Source organism: Somniosus microcephalus, chromosome 9, assembly GCF_052327205.1.
Source record: "Somniosus microcephalus isolate GS21.2 chromosome 9, FLI_Smic_1.0, whole genome shotgun sequence".
NCBI lineage: Eukaryota > Metazoa > Chordata > Chondrichthyes > Squaliformes > Somniosidae > Somniosus > Somniosus microcephalus.
The window spans coordinates 80,184,472-80,198,722 of record NC_140995.1 but is presented as its reverse complement, the minus strand read 5'-3'; the positions used below and the strand labels follow the sequence as shown (position 1 = coordinate 80,198,722).

The 14,251-nt window shown below is 46.3% G+C and overlaps 1 protein-coding gene across 1 annotated transcript; it reads left to right on the top strand.

The window, feature by feature from the left end:
- Window positions 1-4,540: 4,540 nt before the first annotated feature.
- ankrd66 (ankyrin repeat domain 66) lies at window positions 4,541-11,982 on the top strand. Its single transcript, XM_085996798.1, has 3 exons — window positions 4,541-4,853; window positions 8,488-8,716; window positions 9,969-11,982. The coding sequence occupies exons 1-3, from the start codon at window positions 4,715-4,717 to the stop codon at window positions 10,219-10,221; spliced, it is 621 nt and encodes a 206-aa protein (XP_085852924.1). The 5' UTR covers window positions 4,541-4,714; the 3' UTR covers window positions 10,222-11,982.
- The last annotated feature ends 2,269 nt before the right edge of the window (window positions 11,983-14,251 follow it).

The following is a 14,251-nucleotide window of genomic DNA, read 5'->3' as shown; positions in this document are numbered from 1 at the left end:
GCCGCGGTCGCCATTTTCTGTAAGGGGTTTCATCCTCGAGAGGTTTCCTTGATGTTTCTCTCTCCAGAGGCCTCTCTCTCTTGCACAGTAAACCTTGAGTGGTTCGACCCACTTGCCCTTTAGATTCTGTACTCTGGACTTAGGCGCAGGAACTACAATGTAGAGAAAACTCGTGTAGACCAAGTTTGATGAAACAAAATGAAATTTTATTGCAGAAGGAAAAATATTAAATCAAATGCAAGCAGATGAGGGAGTACATGGGAGGGAAAAACTCACAAAGAAATCATAATGACACAGTACTAACTAAAGCAAATACAGGCATCTTATACTCTACAAAGATCATCATGAAATAAGGAAACACACGGAACATCGAGGGACAACAACTCATGTTAATTGTACCCTTAAATCCATCCCCTTATTAAACCTATCTAGATCTGATTGTGAAGGGCCAGAAACATGCTCACCAATCCCACTAGGAAGTGCAAGGTTTTGAAATCGAGTCTGTGTTTGGTCCTTTCAGACGTCTCGTCTCCACGTGGATCGTGGAGCTCCTGCGAGCTGCGCCACACCTCTCTCCTGAGGTGGGGGTCGGGGGCGGCTGGACACCAGCGGGCCTGGATGTCGGCGGGGTCGAGGATCGTCGGCTCGACCCTGGTTAGAGGAGCCTTGGGCTGGCTCCCATCGCTTCTTCAGGTTCCTTTCCTCTCTTCTCCCGAGCCGTGGTGGCTGGAAGGTTTCTTCGCTTGGGACCTTTATTTTTTTCTCTTCTCCCAAGCTGGGTCTATGGCCTCTCGTTCCGGCAACGGCCCGGGGATGGTCGGTGATCTCCCGATGTGCTTCCCCGGGGCGGAACGCCTGCGATTGACTGCTCCTTCTTCAAGCTTGCTCGTCCTGAGTGTGTGAGCATGTCCTCCAGCTGCCAGCTTGCCGAGTGCTTGCTCCAACTGCCGAAAAGGTCTTCCAGATATACCTTTCTTCCAGAGGCTTCACTTCCTGCCCAAAATCAGGTTAGTCTTTGTTTTAATTTTGGCGGGCTGCGAGCACAGTGGGGTAGTTATTATATTTAAAATGTCTTAAACGGCTGGTAACAGGCCCATCTCTGGTTTGGAATTACCTCCATTGTTTTGAATGTCCTGCTGATCTCGTTATCTTGTCCTGGGTGCTGTTCTCATGAATATGAAATTGTCCCCTTTTGTCTGGGGCAACATTTTGATGGCCTCTATCTCCAGGCCGATCTTGACTAGATCTGCATCTAATCCATATGCATACCTGTGGGTCTGGTTTCGTTCTCTCAGGAACGGCTTCCAGAACTTACTGTGGATTGAATCCACAAATCTGTCTGAGGTTGCGCAGGAACCATTTTAAAGTGTCCCAATAAGCTGGTCACATGGTATGGCGGCCATTTTGCATGCCCCTTTTTCTGGGCTTCTTTTAAAACAGTCTTTAAAATCATGGCCTCTTCTGCCATTTGACCCATATTAATACAAAGTCCAATTTTGCGGATCCTACACTCCCACAGCTGCCTGGACTACACTTCCTCCCACCCCGCCTCCTGTAAGGACTCTATTCCATTCTCCCAGTTTCTCCGTCTCCAGCGCATCTGCTGGATGCCACCTTCCATACCAGTGCTTCCGACATGTCTTCCTTTTTCCTCAAACGAGGATTCCCCTCTACTGTGATTGACACAACCCTTGACCGTGTCCTTTCTATTTCCTGCACTTCTGCTCTCACCCCTTCTCCTCCTTCCTGGAACCACAATAGAGTTCCCCTTGTCCTCACCTTTCACCCCACCAGCCTCCATATTCAACGGATCTTTCCCCCGCCATTTCCGCCACCTCCAAAACACATCTTCCCCTCACCTCCCCTTTCAGCATACCGAAGGGACCGTGCTCCCTCCGCGACACCCTGGTCCACTCCTCTATCACCCCACACCCCTTCCCCTTTGCCTGGCACCTTCACGTGCAAGCGCAGGAGATGCAACACCTGCCCTTTTACCTCCTGCCTTCCCACTGTCCAGAGCCCCAAAAACTCCTCCCAGGTGAAACAGCAATTTACTTGTACTTCTTGCAATATTGTATACAGTATTCGCTACTCACGATGCGGTCTCCTTTACATTGGGGAGACCAAACGCAGATTGGGTGACCGCTTTGCGGAACACCTCCATTCAATCCGTAAGGGTGACCCCGAGCTTCCGGTCACCTGTCACTTTAATTCTCTGCTCCACTCCCACTCTGACCTCTCCATCCTTGGCCTCTTACACTGTTCCAACGAAGCTCAATGTAAGCTCGAGGAACAGCACCTCATCTTTCGATTAGGCATTTTACAGCCTTCTGTGCTCAACATCAAGTTCAACAATTTCAGACCATAACCTCTGCCCCTATCTTTTTTACATTTTTTTTCTCTTTCACATGGCAGCTGTCGATCATTCTGCCATTATCATTTACACTTCATCTAGAGTCATCTTTTGTTTCTTAACTTGCCCCATTACCATCTCCTTATGCCTTGCACCATCATCCCTTTTGTTTCTTAATCTCTCCTGCCTTCCATCCTATCACAGATCTTCCCTTTTGTTCTTTCCTCCCCTCCCCCCCTCCCTGCCCCAACACTTGCTTAAAAACCTGTTCCATCTCCAACCTTTTCCAGTTCTGACGAAGGGTCATCGTCTTGAAACGTTATCTCTGTTTCTCTCGCCACAGATGCTGCCTGACCTGCTGAATATTTCCAAAATTTTCCGTTTTTATTTCAGATTTCCAGCATCTGCAGTATTTTGCTTTTGTAATGGATGAGGATGGTGTGGTTGACTGTATAAAAGGCTGTAGAGAGGTTGAGAAGGATGAGAAGGGATAGAGCACCATAATCACAATCACAGAGAATGTCATTTGTGACTTTGATTAGGACCATTTTAGTGCTATGGAAAGTGCGGAAACCTGATTGAAGAGACTTAAACATGGAGTTGTGGGAAAGCTAGGCACGGATTTGGGAGGCGACAACATGTTCAAGGACTTTAGAAAGGAAAGGGAAGTTGGAGATTAGGTGGTAGTTTGCAAGGACAGAGGGGTGGAGGGTGTTTTTTTTTGAGTGGAGGGGGTGATGACGGCACTTTTCAAAGGAAGGGGGTCAGTATCTGAGGAGAGGGAACCGTTTACAATGTCAGCTAGCATGGGGGTCAGGAAGGAAAGTTCGGTGGTCAGCAGTTTAGTAGGGATGGGGTCAAGGGAGCAGGAGGTGGGTCTCATGGACAAGATGCACTCGGAGAGGGCTTGAGGGGAGACGAGAGAAACTGGAGAAAGATGCAGGTTCAGGGCTGGGGAACCTTGGAGGAAATTTGGCTTGCTGGACAAGGGGAAGGAGTGGGGTGCAACAGAAACAGCGGAGTGGCAAAGAAGTTAATGAACTCCTCGCACTTGTAAGGGTGGAGGGGGCAGGGAAGAGTGGATTAAGGAGACCGATAGTAGTGGAGAAAATAAGCCATGGGTTATCTTTGCATTTCAGTAGTGAGCAGTTTTAGCAGAGGAGAGATGGCCCAATAATGCTTGATATGGTCCAGTCAGATCTGCAGATGAATGGCTAAACCAGTTGTGTGCCGGATACATTCAAATTTGCACCCCTTGAACTTGAGGGAGCGAAGATAGGAGGAACGACCAGGATGGGAGAGAGTAAGGGTTTTACTGAGAACAAAGGCAGAGGTGATGGACTGATTGAGCAGATCGACAGCTGCAGAAATCTTACGGCGAGTGGAGAGCCAAAGGCTGGAGAGTTGGAAGTTTGAAAGTGCCATTGTAAGTGACTTGGGGGAGAGTTTTTTTTCCCCAGAGATGGATGCAGAAGGCAGTGGGTTGGAAGGTGAAAGGGGGTGTGAGTGGTGAGGGATACAAGGAAGTGATCAGAGATGGCCTTGTCTGTGATTGAGACTATGGGAACAGAGAGGTCTCGATGGTAGGTTCGAAGGGATGACCATGAATATTGGTAGGAGTGTTTATATGGAGGAAGATTTAAAGGAGGGCAGTGAACTCTGGGGAGAGAGGGCAAGGTGAGTGTATTACACATACTTAGATAATTTAGCTTCAGCTATAATACCCTTCAATACCATAAGTGAAATGAAGCAGCTTTTCAAGGTAATATAGTAGGGGTCTCTGGACGGCACCTAACCCACATCTACATGGATCAAGAGTACTTGATGCTGACAATGGGGCACATCATCATATTCATAATTTTGGTTGTGGAGTTGCAAGTAGTTGTGAACCTTTGCCACATGGCTCAGTCTTGATTAGTTTAGAAATATTGAATTTGATATAATTGTATCAGTCCTAATATATATTTGAGGTAGGATGACCTGTATGCATCAAACCCCAAAGAATAATCATGAATAAAAAAATGCATTTAGGAACTAGAAGGTCAGAAGCAACTCGAATTGACCTGGTCTGGGCAAGCGTTGCGACAACAGCTGACTGACATTAGCCCGAGTGCGGCGCCAACCGCGCTCCTCACACAAACTTGGTCCGCGTCATTTTCGGTTGACATGAACCGTTCGCCATTGACTCGGGGCCGTTTTTTTCTCCTTTATTTTACTCACTCCGTTCATTTACTTTTATTCCAGCCGCCTCTCTCTCCCACAGAGGCGATTGGCAGCCTGTGTGCGCGCTGCCGCTGGCCGGGGACTCCGGGCTCGTGCTCCGGGGTGTCGGGCGGGTTGCCCCGGTAACGCTGGCTGGGGATGTCGGAGCTGCATGCGGCGGCGGCCGCTGGCGACACCGAGCTGGTGGAGGAAATTCTGCACAAAGGATCATGCAACCCCAACATGAAGGACCCGGACTGGAGCCAGCGCTCCCCGCTCCACTGGGCGGCGGCGAAAGGTCAGACGGCAGAGCCCGCGTCCACTCCCACTCCCCTCTTCATTCCCAATCCTCCTCCTCGTTCCCCATCCCCCATAGGAAAAAAATGTTTCCAACTTTTCCTCTTAACTCTATCCTCTGGCACCAGGGATTGCCTATGGCTACCCCCCCCCCCCTCTCTCTCTCTCTCTCTCTCTCTCTCTCCATTGCTTCCTAGCTTTACATGTTTCTCTTGTTCCTTAGTGGCCAGAACTGATTATTCAAGCTGCAGCCGGAACAAAACCTCAGTATGATGGTTGCCCCACGGAATTTATCTCTTCCTATCTCGACTCTATATTTTTTCTCCCCTTGTCCAGTCTCTTCCCACCTACATCCGCGACTCTTCTGACGCCCTCCGCCACTTTAACAGTTTCCAGTTTCCCGGCCCCAACCGCCTCCTTTTCACCATGGACGTACAATCCCTCCACACCTCCATCCCCCACCAGGACGGCCTGAGGGCGCTCCGCTTCTTCCTTGAACAGAGGCCCAACCAGTCCCCATCCTCCACCACCCTCCTCCGCCTGGCTGAACTTGTTCTCACATTGAACAACTTCTTCTTTGACTCGTACGATAGCAAAATATTGCAGATGCTGGAAATCCGAAATAACAACAGAAAATGCTGGAAAAACTCAGCAGGCCAGGCAACATCCGTGGAGAGAAAATAGAGTCAATGTTTCGGGTGAACCCTTTGTCAAGACTAAAGAAGCACAGGAAATGAAATAGATTAAGAGGCCAGGCTGGGAGAGAACAAAAGAGAAGTGAAGAGACATTAAGAGGTATTCAAAACGAGACGAGATGGTGATAGGACTAGTGGAGACAAAAGACGGCTCTAGATTCTGCCAGTGCTTTTCACACCTAATCTTCACATGGTCCATCTCCGACTCTTCCCTTCCCTTCCCTTCCTCGACTTCTCCGTCTCCATCTCTGGGGATAGGTTATTGACAAACATTCACTACAAGCCCACTGACTCCCACAATTCCTCCCACCCACCTCCTGTAAGGACTCTATTCCATTCTCCCAGTTTCTCCGTCTCCACCGCATCTGCTCCGACGATGCCACCTTCCATTCCAGTGCTTCCGACATGTCTTCCTTTTTCCTCAACCGAGGATTCCCCTCTACTGTGGTTGACACGGCCCTCGACCGTGTTCGTTCTATCTCCCGCACTTCTGCCCTCACCCCTGCCCCTCCCTCCCGGAACCACGATAGAGTTCCCCTTGTCCTCACCTTTCACCCCACCAGCCTCCACATTCAACGGATCATCCTCTGCCATTTCCACCACCTCCAGCGTGATCCCACCACCAAATGCATCTTCCCCTCACCTCCCCTTTCAGCATTCCGTAGGGACCGCTCCCTCCGCGACACCCTAGTCCACTCCTCTACCACCCCCAGCACCCCTTCCCCTTCGCCCGGCACCTTCCTGTGCAAGCGCAGGAGATGCAACACATGCCCTTATACCTTCCCACTGTCCAGGGCCCCAAACACCCCTTCCAGGTGAAACAGCGATTTACTTGTACTACTTGCAATTTAGTATACTGTATTCGCTGCTCATGATGTGGTGGTCTCTACATTGGGGAGACCAAACGCAGATTGGGTGACCACTTTGCGGAACACCTCCGTTCAGTCTGTAAGGGGAACCCCTTGCTCCCGGTGGCCTGTCACTTTAAGTCACCGCTCCATTCCCACTCAAACCTCACCGTCCTTGGCCTCTTGCATTGTTCCATGGAAGCTCAGCGTAAGCTCGAGGAACAGCACCTCATTTTTCGATTAGGCACTCTACAGCCCTCTGGACTCAACATAGAGTTCAACAAGTTCAGATCATAACCTTGGCCCCTATCACATATATATTTTCTTTTTTTTTATCCACACTTTTTGTTTGGCCCCTATTTTTTTCCCCTCCCACATGGCACCTGTCCTTCATTCTGCCAGCGCAATTCACACCTCATCCAGAGCCATCCTTTGTTCCTTAACCTGTCCCATTACCACCTCCTCCTGCCTTGAATATCTCTTAATGTCTCTTAATCTCTCCAGCTTTCGAACCAATCACTGACCTTCCCTTTTGCTCTTTAATCCCCTCCCCCTTTTCCCAGCACCTAAACTTGCTTTCAATTTCCTGCTTTTTTCCAGTTCTGACGAAGGGTCATCGGCCTGAAATGTTAACTCTGTTTCTCTCTCCACGGATGCTGCCTGGCCTGCTGAGTATTTCGGATTTCCAGCATCCGCAGTATTTTGCTCAGTATGATGGTATGGATTGCTTCCATCACTCCTTTTGGGCCCAGGTGCCTTGCAGAGGTCTACAGCTGCCCATTCAACTAAAATTAGGAAGTCCTCATGTGGGGAATTGCAGGACGAACCACTTAGGGCCAAAATTTTTTGATTGGGTATGACGCCGCACCGAGAGTACGCCATCATACTGCCTTTGAAATGGACTGCAAGTTCCACGTGCTAAATCCTGGACTTGCGATCTGTCAGGTTCCAGCTTGACAGATAATCCGCATCGATGGGGAAATTCTCATTGCTGACGCAGAGTTGGGCTAATTGCCCACCAACTGCCAGCAATTATGCCTGAAAATTTTACGGCTGATTCAAACAGGTGCAAGGCCTGTTTGCACAGCGTAAGGGGGTACTTCCTGACAAATCCAAGTAATTTAAAAAACTTATGAGGCCGGAAACTGAAGCATTTTAGGATTTTGTCCATGGAAAGTATTTATTGTCCATGAAAAGTTGGGAGGAAGAGGTTGCTATATTGAGGGTTTTTTTTTGCATCTATGTGGAGCATAAGCTTAAAAAAAATCTGTACTGAAAATATAGATGTTTATGCACTTTAAATCCCAGAAGGCTCTAGTAATGAGGGTTTGTTTTTTCCTTTCCGGAGACCATAAATAAATGAAAGACCTTCTTTGTCTTGATTGCAGCACCGGCCCACGTGATCCTAGGTACGCTTCCGCACACGGTGCGCCACTGGGATCCGTGGGCCATTACGCTGCCTTCTACTACACAGTGTCAAACAGCAAGTTCGCGAAGGAGGGTCCCCATCAGGTAAGCTTGCATTTCGCTTGGATGCCAGCGGCGTAATTACAGATTTTCAAAAATCCAGGCCATAGTGTAGCAGCATTGTGAGTCACTAGGGTGCCCCCTTGTCATGCACTTTTCCAGTCCTATATTCTTCTACTTTGGAGATTTGAGGATATGATCTCTTTTTTTTCTAACTACCTTCCTTGTTTCTCCACTTCCAGTTTTAATTCTCCCTCTCATGCTCACCAACTGACTTGGATATGGTGTAAGACTGATGAACTGTTTCTGCACATGTGATTATTCATAGTGTAGTACTTAAGTGTAACACTTTTTAACTAAGATTACCTTTTTTGAAATTCAAAAGACATGTTGGAATCTATTATCAGTTATATTCTGAAAATTATTTTGCCAGGAATCTGTAAAGATAGTAAACACTTTTCATTGCCTGACCCAGTTAAAGTAAACAAAGTTATTTTTTCAGTTTTAAAACTTCAAACAGACCTATGAGTCTATCTGGAGAATTTGGACCAGGTTTTATATAGATGAACATACTTGGTTTAGAATTAACCTTTAATGTGGTTACCTTATTTTGTTTTACTGACAGGGAAAGCGGACATGGTTAAACTCCTCATAGTAAATGGGTCTCAATCTTGCTTGAGAACGGACACTGGATGGACCCCAGCACATTTTGCTGCAGAATCTGGAAAATTATCCGCCCTTCGAATGCTGCATTCACTACATGCGCCTGTGGACAAAGCAGACCTCTATGGGGACACCCCCAAAAGAATCGCAGAAATATATGGGCAGAGAGACTGTGTTAAATTTCTTGAAATGTGAGTGGTGGCATCTATTCTATATATATAAAGCGGTCGATCTGTCTGTCTGTCCTTCTGTCTGTCTGTCTGTCCTCGGGTGTGCGTCTGTCCGGCTATGCGCTTGAAAGTTATACGGCGTACCTACGCGCGCGTTACCTCCGAAGAAAGCTTACGCTTCCGGGACGCCGGTAAGCGTATTTACTTTTCGGTCGGACGAAAATTGTTCGCGCCTTATGCAAAAAACCTTCAAAATTAAACTCATTATCTGCTACTTAGCATTGATTGACTGACGTCAAGGTTCCACCAATCCTGTGCCGTCACGATTGACCAATCCTACAGTACGGTCCCCTGATGGTTGGCCAATCGGTGTGTGTGTGTGTGTGTGTGTGTGTGTGTGTGTGTGTGTGTGTGCGTGTGTGTGTGTGTGTGCGTGTGTGCGTGTGTGTGCGTGTGTGCGTGCGTGCGTGCGTGCGTGACTAATCGTTTTCATCTCGGGGATCTGGCAGCCATTGTTTCAGTGCCATGACTTCAGCTTCCAGCTCAAACTACTTTGAAAGTTAGTATCTCTTTTAAAAATAACATAAGATTTACCAAAAACGTTTTATAAGTACTTTCACTTTCATCTTTCAAGGTATTAAAAGGTAGAAATGTTGCCCGCCAGCAGATTCACAGAGGGACACAGACAGGGCCCAAAGCCTGGCACTCGATTTAAACCGCCCGGCCCAAAACAGCCCTGGCAAAGCCGGGCTCCCCCCAGCTAGTAGATTATAAATAGATCTTACTATGTTTCTAATAATGCATGGCACACCATTCGCTAACCCACCATCATAAGATTTTATTAACCATTGAGTGTCAATGGATAATGCGGAAATGGTTTTGATGATGGCAGATGAGCAATTTGTGTGAACCCAGTGGTCAGATTGCACAATCACAGTAATGACTTTACAGAAGCCAAATCCATTATGAATGTGGACATAGGAATTTATAACGAGGGGGAACTATTGACAAAGTGTGACACAAACATGACAATAGGAAGTCAAGCTGTGCAGACAGGAAGTGCGTGCAGCTGTAAGGTTTTTAATAAAATATAGATGGATACAGAGAAATGTCCACAAAACTGAACTTCTTAAATGGTAAATGTAATGATGTTTTAGAATAATACTTTTTAAAATAGACTGTAAAATTCCCAAAATGATGAGAGCATTCAGCACTAATTATTCTTATCCATGTTCTTAATACACAGAAATTAAAAATTCCCTTTTATTTTCAGAGCTGAGCGAGAGTGTTCCAGTTACAGGAGGGTTGCTGAGATGAAAGGCATTTTATTAGATGATACAGATGAAGAGTGGGAAAACCAGAAGGAGGGAGAAATGGCTGAAAGGAGGGAAACTGCCAAGAATGAGAGTAACAGTACACGTGGAGTTCACCAAAGCTACAAAAACTATCCCCGCACAGTAAGACCCAATACAGTGAGTCAGAAAGGAAAATTATCAAATATTAACAGTGTTTGTAAAAAAAAGTAAAAGTAAAATCTAGTTCCAGGGTCAAATATAAACAGAATCCAGTTCAGCATATAACTCTACTGCCTGAAGTTGCTCAAACTGATAGTTTCTAAGAACAACCGCCAAGACACAAATTGATCAAAGTGGTTTTGTACTCCTACAGAAACACACAAATATTGCTATACACCGGTACCACAGCTATGCAACTACTGCTGCAGTATGGCATCAGTCAGCCTTTAATGGCCTGGAATTTCCTGGAAAGTTTTGTGTAACTGTGGCATAAGAGTGGCGTTGCGCCAGTTTTTCCAAGGAAATTCACCTGTAATGGATTTAGACTGAAACAGCGGTACTTCATTGATCGTCTGCGCTGCTTCCAAGATATATGCGGCCAAGTCCTCTGCTGCTTATTTACATAGTTTTGCCCTCCCCATACAAAAGACCAGCTCACAAGTTTCCTAGATTTTCGCGAATAATATGCTTGTGTAGATTTACATCCAAAAACCTAGGTGCAGCGCAGCCCAAAGTCACCTGATATTGGCGCAACTGAGATTTCTGGAGTTTGATAGCAATTTCCTTCGTGATTTAAAAAAAAACTTACTAAGACCTGCATGGCATTTAAGCGAAATGCTGTCGATGCACCCATAATCTTTTGGATCCCTGACACACTTGTGTGTTTAGAAGGACTAAGCAGCTGAAATGGCTTTCCCAATAGGCATACCCCTGTCTGCATAATAATGGAAGTGGAAGAGGAGCAGCAGAGGTGAGAGGCTCCGAGAGTCAGACACCATGGCAGATGGCAGTGACAGATTGAAGTCACTAGTACAGTGGCACAATACCACTCAAAAGTAAACTAAATCTGGTAGGGGAGGTACTTTTGAATAATTCAGACATTAACAATGGCTTTTTGACACTACGCTGGATGCTGCCCAAAGGTGTACAAATTAAACTTTGTTATTGTCATAGTAATGGAGCCGCTGCCTTTCAGCTGTGTGTAGAAATGAGAGGATAGACCAGAAATAAGTTCCTTTCCAGCAGGCCTGGTGGTAAAATGTCAGGGATCTCAACTGTGAGTTCAAACCCAGATTTAACTAAGATTCACAGTTCCTTCCCCTCATTATGCAACTTTGGTGGTTCTTGCCAGACCATGCTGCTGTGAAGCATTAGATTGCTGTATTTCACACTCCACACATGCAAGTTTCCTCCTTCTACAAAACAAAGTCCACTTATATTGACAACTCCAGGGTGTGGAACATCAAATATGCATCCCTCATTTTTGCAATGTCAGTTGGTACTCCAGTGTATTGTGCCATCATGTCCCTGGTACAACTTAACTCAAACTTTAACCTTTGCTTAAAGGTATGTGAAATAACTCTAAATTACATAAGAGTTATCACTACCTGGCCGTTTGACCCTGTTGCTTATCTCTTTTCTCCCAGTGGAATAATTGAAAGATTAAAAGTCAAAACATTTTTGATTCAAATTATTTAGTAATGAAAGTTTCAATGTTTTTGTTGCAAACTCAATTTTAATCTTGCAGCTATGATTGCCTCTTCCTGTGCTCTGATTGTGGCATCTGTGGTTAGAAGCTATTTGATTTTTACATTGAGAAGATTAATATGTATTAGAAAATGTATACTTGAAATGTAGAAATACTTGGTTCTGTAAATTTCTGGATTATGTACCATTTGCTTAGCAATTTTTAAAATGCCATTTAAACATTTTTGTTGTAATTTTGTTACAAATTAGTTGATTTTTAAAAAAAAGTAAAATAATTGCACCAGTTCAGAGAGTCATAGAGTTTTTCAGCACAGAAAGAGGCCCTTCGGCCCATCGTGTCTGCGCCGCCCATCCCTCCCTGTCCAGTCTAATCCCATTTTCCAGCATTTGGTCCATAGCCTTGTATGCAATGGCATTTCAAGTGCTCATCCAAATGCTTCTTGAATGTTGTGAGGGTTCCTGCCTCTACCACCCTTTCAGGCAGTGAGTTCCAGCTTCCAACCACCCTCTGGGTGAAAAAGTTCCTCCTCAAATCCCCCCTAAATCTCCTGCCCCTTACCCTGAATCTGTGCCCCCTTGTTATTGACCCCCCTACTAAGGGGAAAAGTTCCTCTTTATCTACCCTATCTATGCCCCTCATCATTTTGTACACCTCAATCAGGTCCCCCCTCAGCCTTCTTTGCTCCAAGGAAAACAACCCCAGCCTGTCCAGTCTCTCTTCATAGCTGAGGCGCTCCATCCCAGGTAACATCCTGGTGAATCTTCTCTGCACCCTCTCCAAAGCAATCACATCCTTCCTATAGTGAGGCGACCAGAACTGCACACAGTACTCCAGCTGTGGCCTCACCAGCGTTTTGTACAGCTCCATCATAACCTCCCTGCTCTTATATTCTATGCCTCTGCTAATGAAGGCAAGTATCCCATAAGCCTTTTTAACCACCTTATCTACCTGTTCCGCTGCCTTCAGGGAATTATGTACATGTACACCAAGGTCCCTCTGACCCTCTGTACTTCCTAGGGTCCTACCACTCATTGTGTATTCCCTTGCCTTATTTGTCCGTCCAAAATGCATCACCTCGCACTTTTCCGGGTTAAATTCCATTTGCCACTTTTCCGCCCATCTGACCAACCCGTTAATATTGTCCTGCAGCCTGAGGCTTTCCTCCTCGCAATTTACCACCCCACCAATTTTCGTGTCATCCGCGAACTTACTGATCATACCCTTTACATTCTCATCCAAATCATTAATGTAGATCACAAACAGCAAGGGACCCAGCACCGATCCCTGAGGTACCCCACTGGACACAGGCTTCCAGTCACAAAAGCAACCTTCGACCATCACCCTCTGCCTCCTGCCACTCAGCCAGTTTAGGATCCAACGCGCCAAGGCCCCCTGGATCCCATGGGCTCTTACCTTCTTGACCAGTCTCCTATGCGGGACCTTGTCAAAAGCTTTACTGAAGTCCATGTAAACCACATCCACAGCATTTCCCTCATCCACACACCTTGTCACCCCCTCGAAAAATTCAATCAGATTGGTCAGACATGATTTACCCTTGACAAAGCCATGCTGACTATCCCCGATTAATCCTTGCCTCTCCAAGTGGAGACTAATTTTGTCCCTCAGAATTTTTTCCAATAATTTCCCTACCACAGATGTTAGGCTCACTGGCCTGTAATTCCCTGGTTTATCCCTGCTACCCTTCTTGAATAATGGTACTACATTAGCTGTTCTCCAGTCCTCTGGTACATCCCCTGTGGCCAGAGAGGTTCTGAAAATTTGTGTCAGAGCCCCTGCAATCTCCTCCTTTGCCTCACACAACAGCCTGGGATACATCTCGTCCGGGCCTGGGGATTTATCCACTTTTTGGCCTGCTAAAACCGCTAGTACCTCCTCCCTCTCGATGCTAATATGTTCAAGTATGTCACAGTCCCCTTGCCCGACTTCTATATCTACATCGTCTTTCTCCATAGTGAACACTGAGGCAAAAAATTCATTTAAAACCCCACCTACTTCATCTGGCTCTACACACAGCTTGCCACTTTGGTCCCTAATGGGCCCTACCCTTTCCCTGGTTATCCTCTTGCCCTTAATATACTTATAAAACATCTTAGGATTTTCCTTTATTTTGCTCGCCAGTGTTACTTCATGGCCCCTCCTCGCCCTCCTAATTTCCTTTTTAAGTATGCCCCTGCACCTCCTATACTCCTCTAGGGCTTCCACCGTCTTTTGTCTTTTGTAACTGCCAAAAGCCCCCCTTTTTTTCCTAATGCATTTTTGTATATCCTTTGTCATCCAAGGTTCCCTTTGCTTGTTGGTCCCACCCTTGACCTTTACAGGAACATGTTGGTGTTGTACTCTCTCTATTTCCCTTCCGAAAGCCTCCCACTGTTTTGATGTGGATTTTCCTATAAGTAGCTGCTCCCAGTCCACTTTTGCCAGATCCTGTCTTATCTTATTAAAATCGGCCTTCCCCCAATTTAGAACCCTGATTTCCGGGCCGTCTTTGTCTTTTTCCATGACCACCTTAAATCTCACCGAATTGTGGTCACT

Bases quoted from the DNA above. Each gene is read 5' to 3' on its own strand.
- ankrd66 (XM_085996798.1), top strand. From the start codon at position 4,715: ATGTCGGAGCTGCATGCGGCGGCGGCCGCTGGCGACACCGAGCTGGTG. The intron at 4,854-8,487 runs GTCAGACGGCAG...TTTTACTGACAG, and splicing joins CCACTGGGCGGCGGCGAAAG to GGAAAGCGGACATGGTTAAA. The intron at 8,717-9,968 runs GTGAGTGGTGGC...TTTTATTTTCAG, and splicing joins TGTGTTAAATTTCTTGAAAT to AGCTGAGCGAGAGTGTTCCA.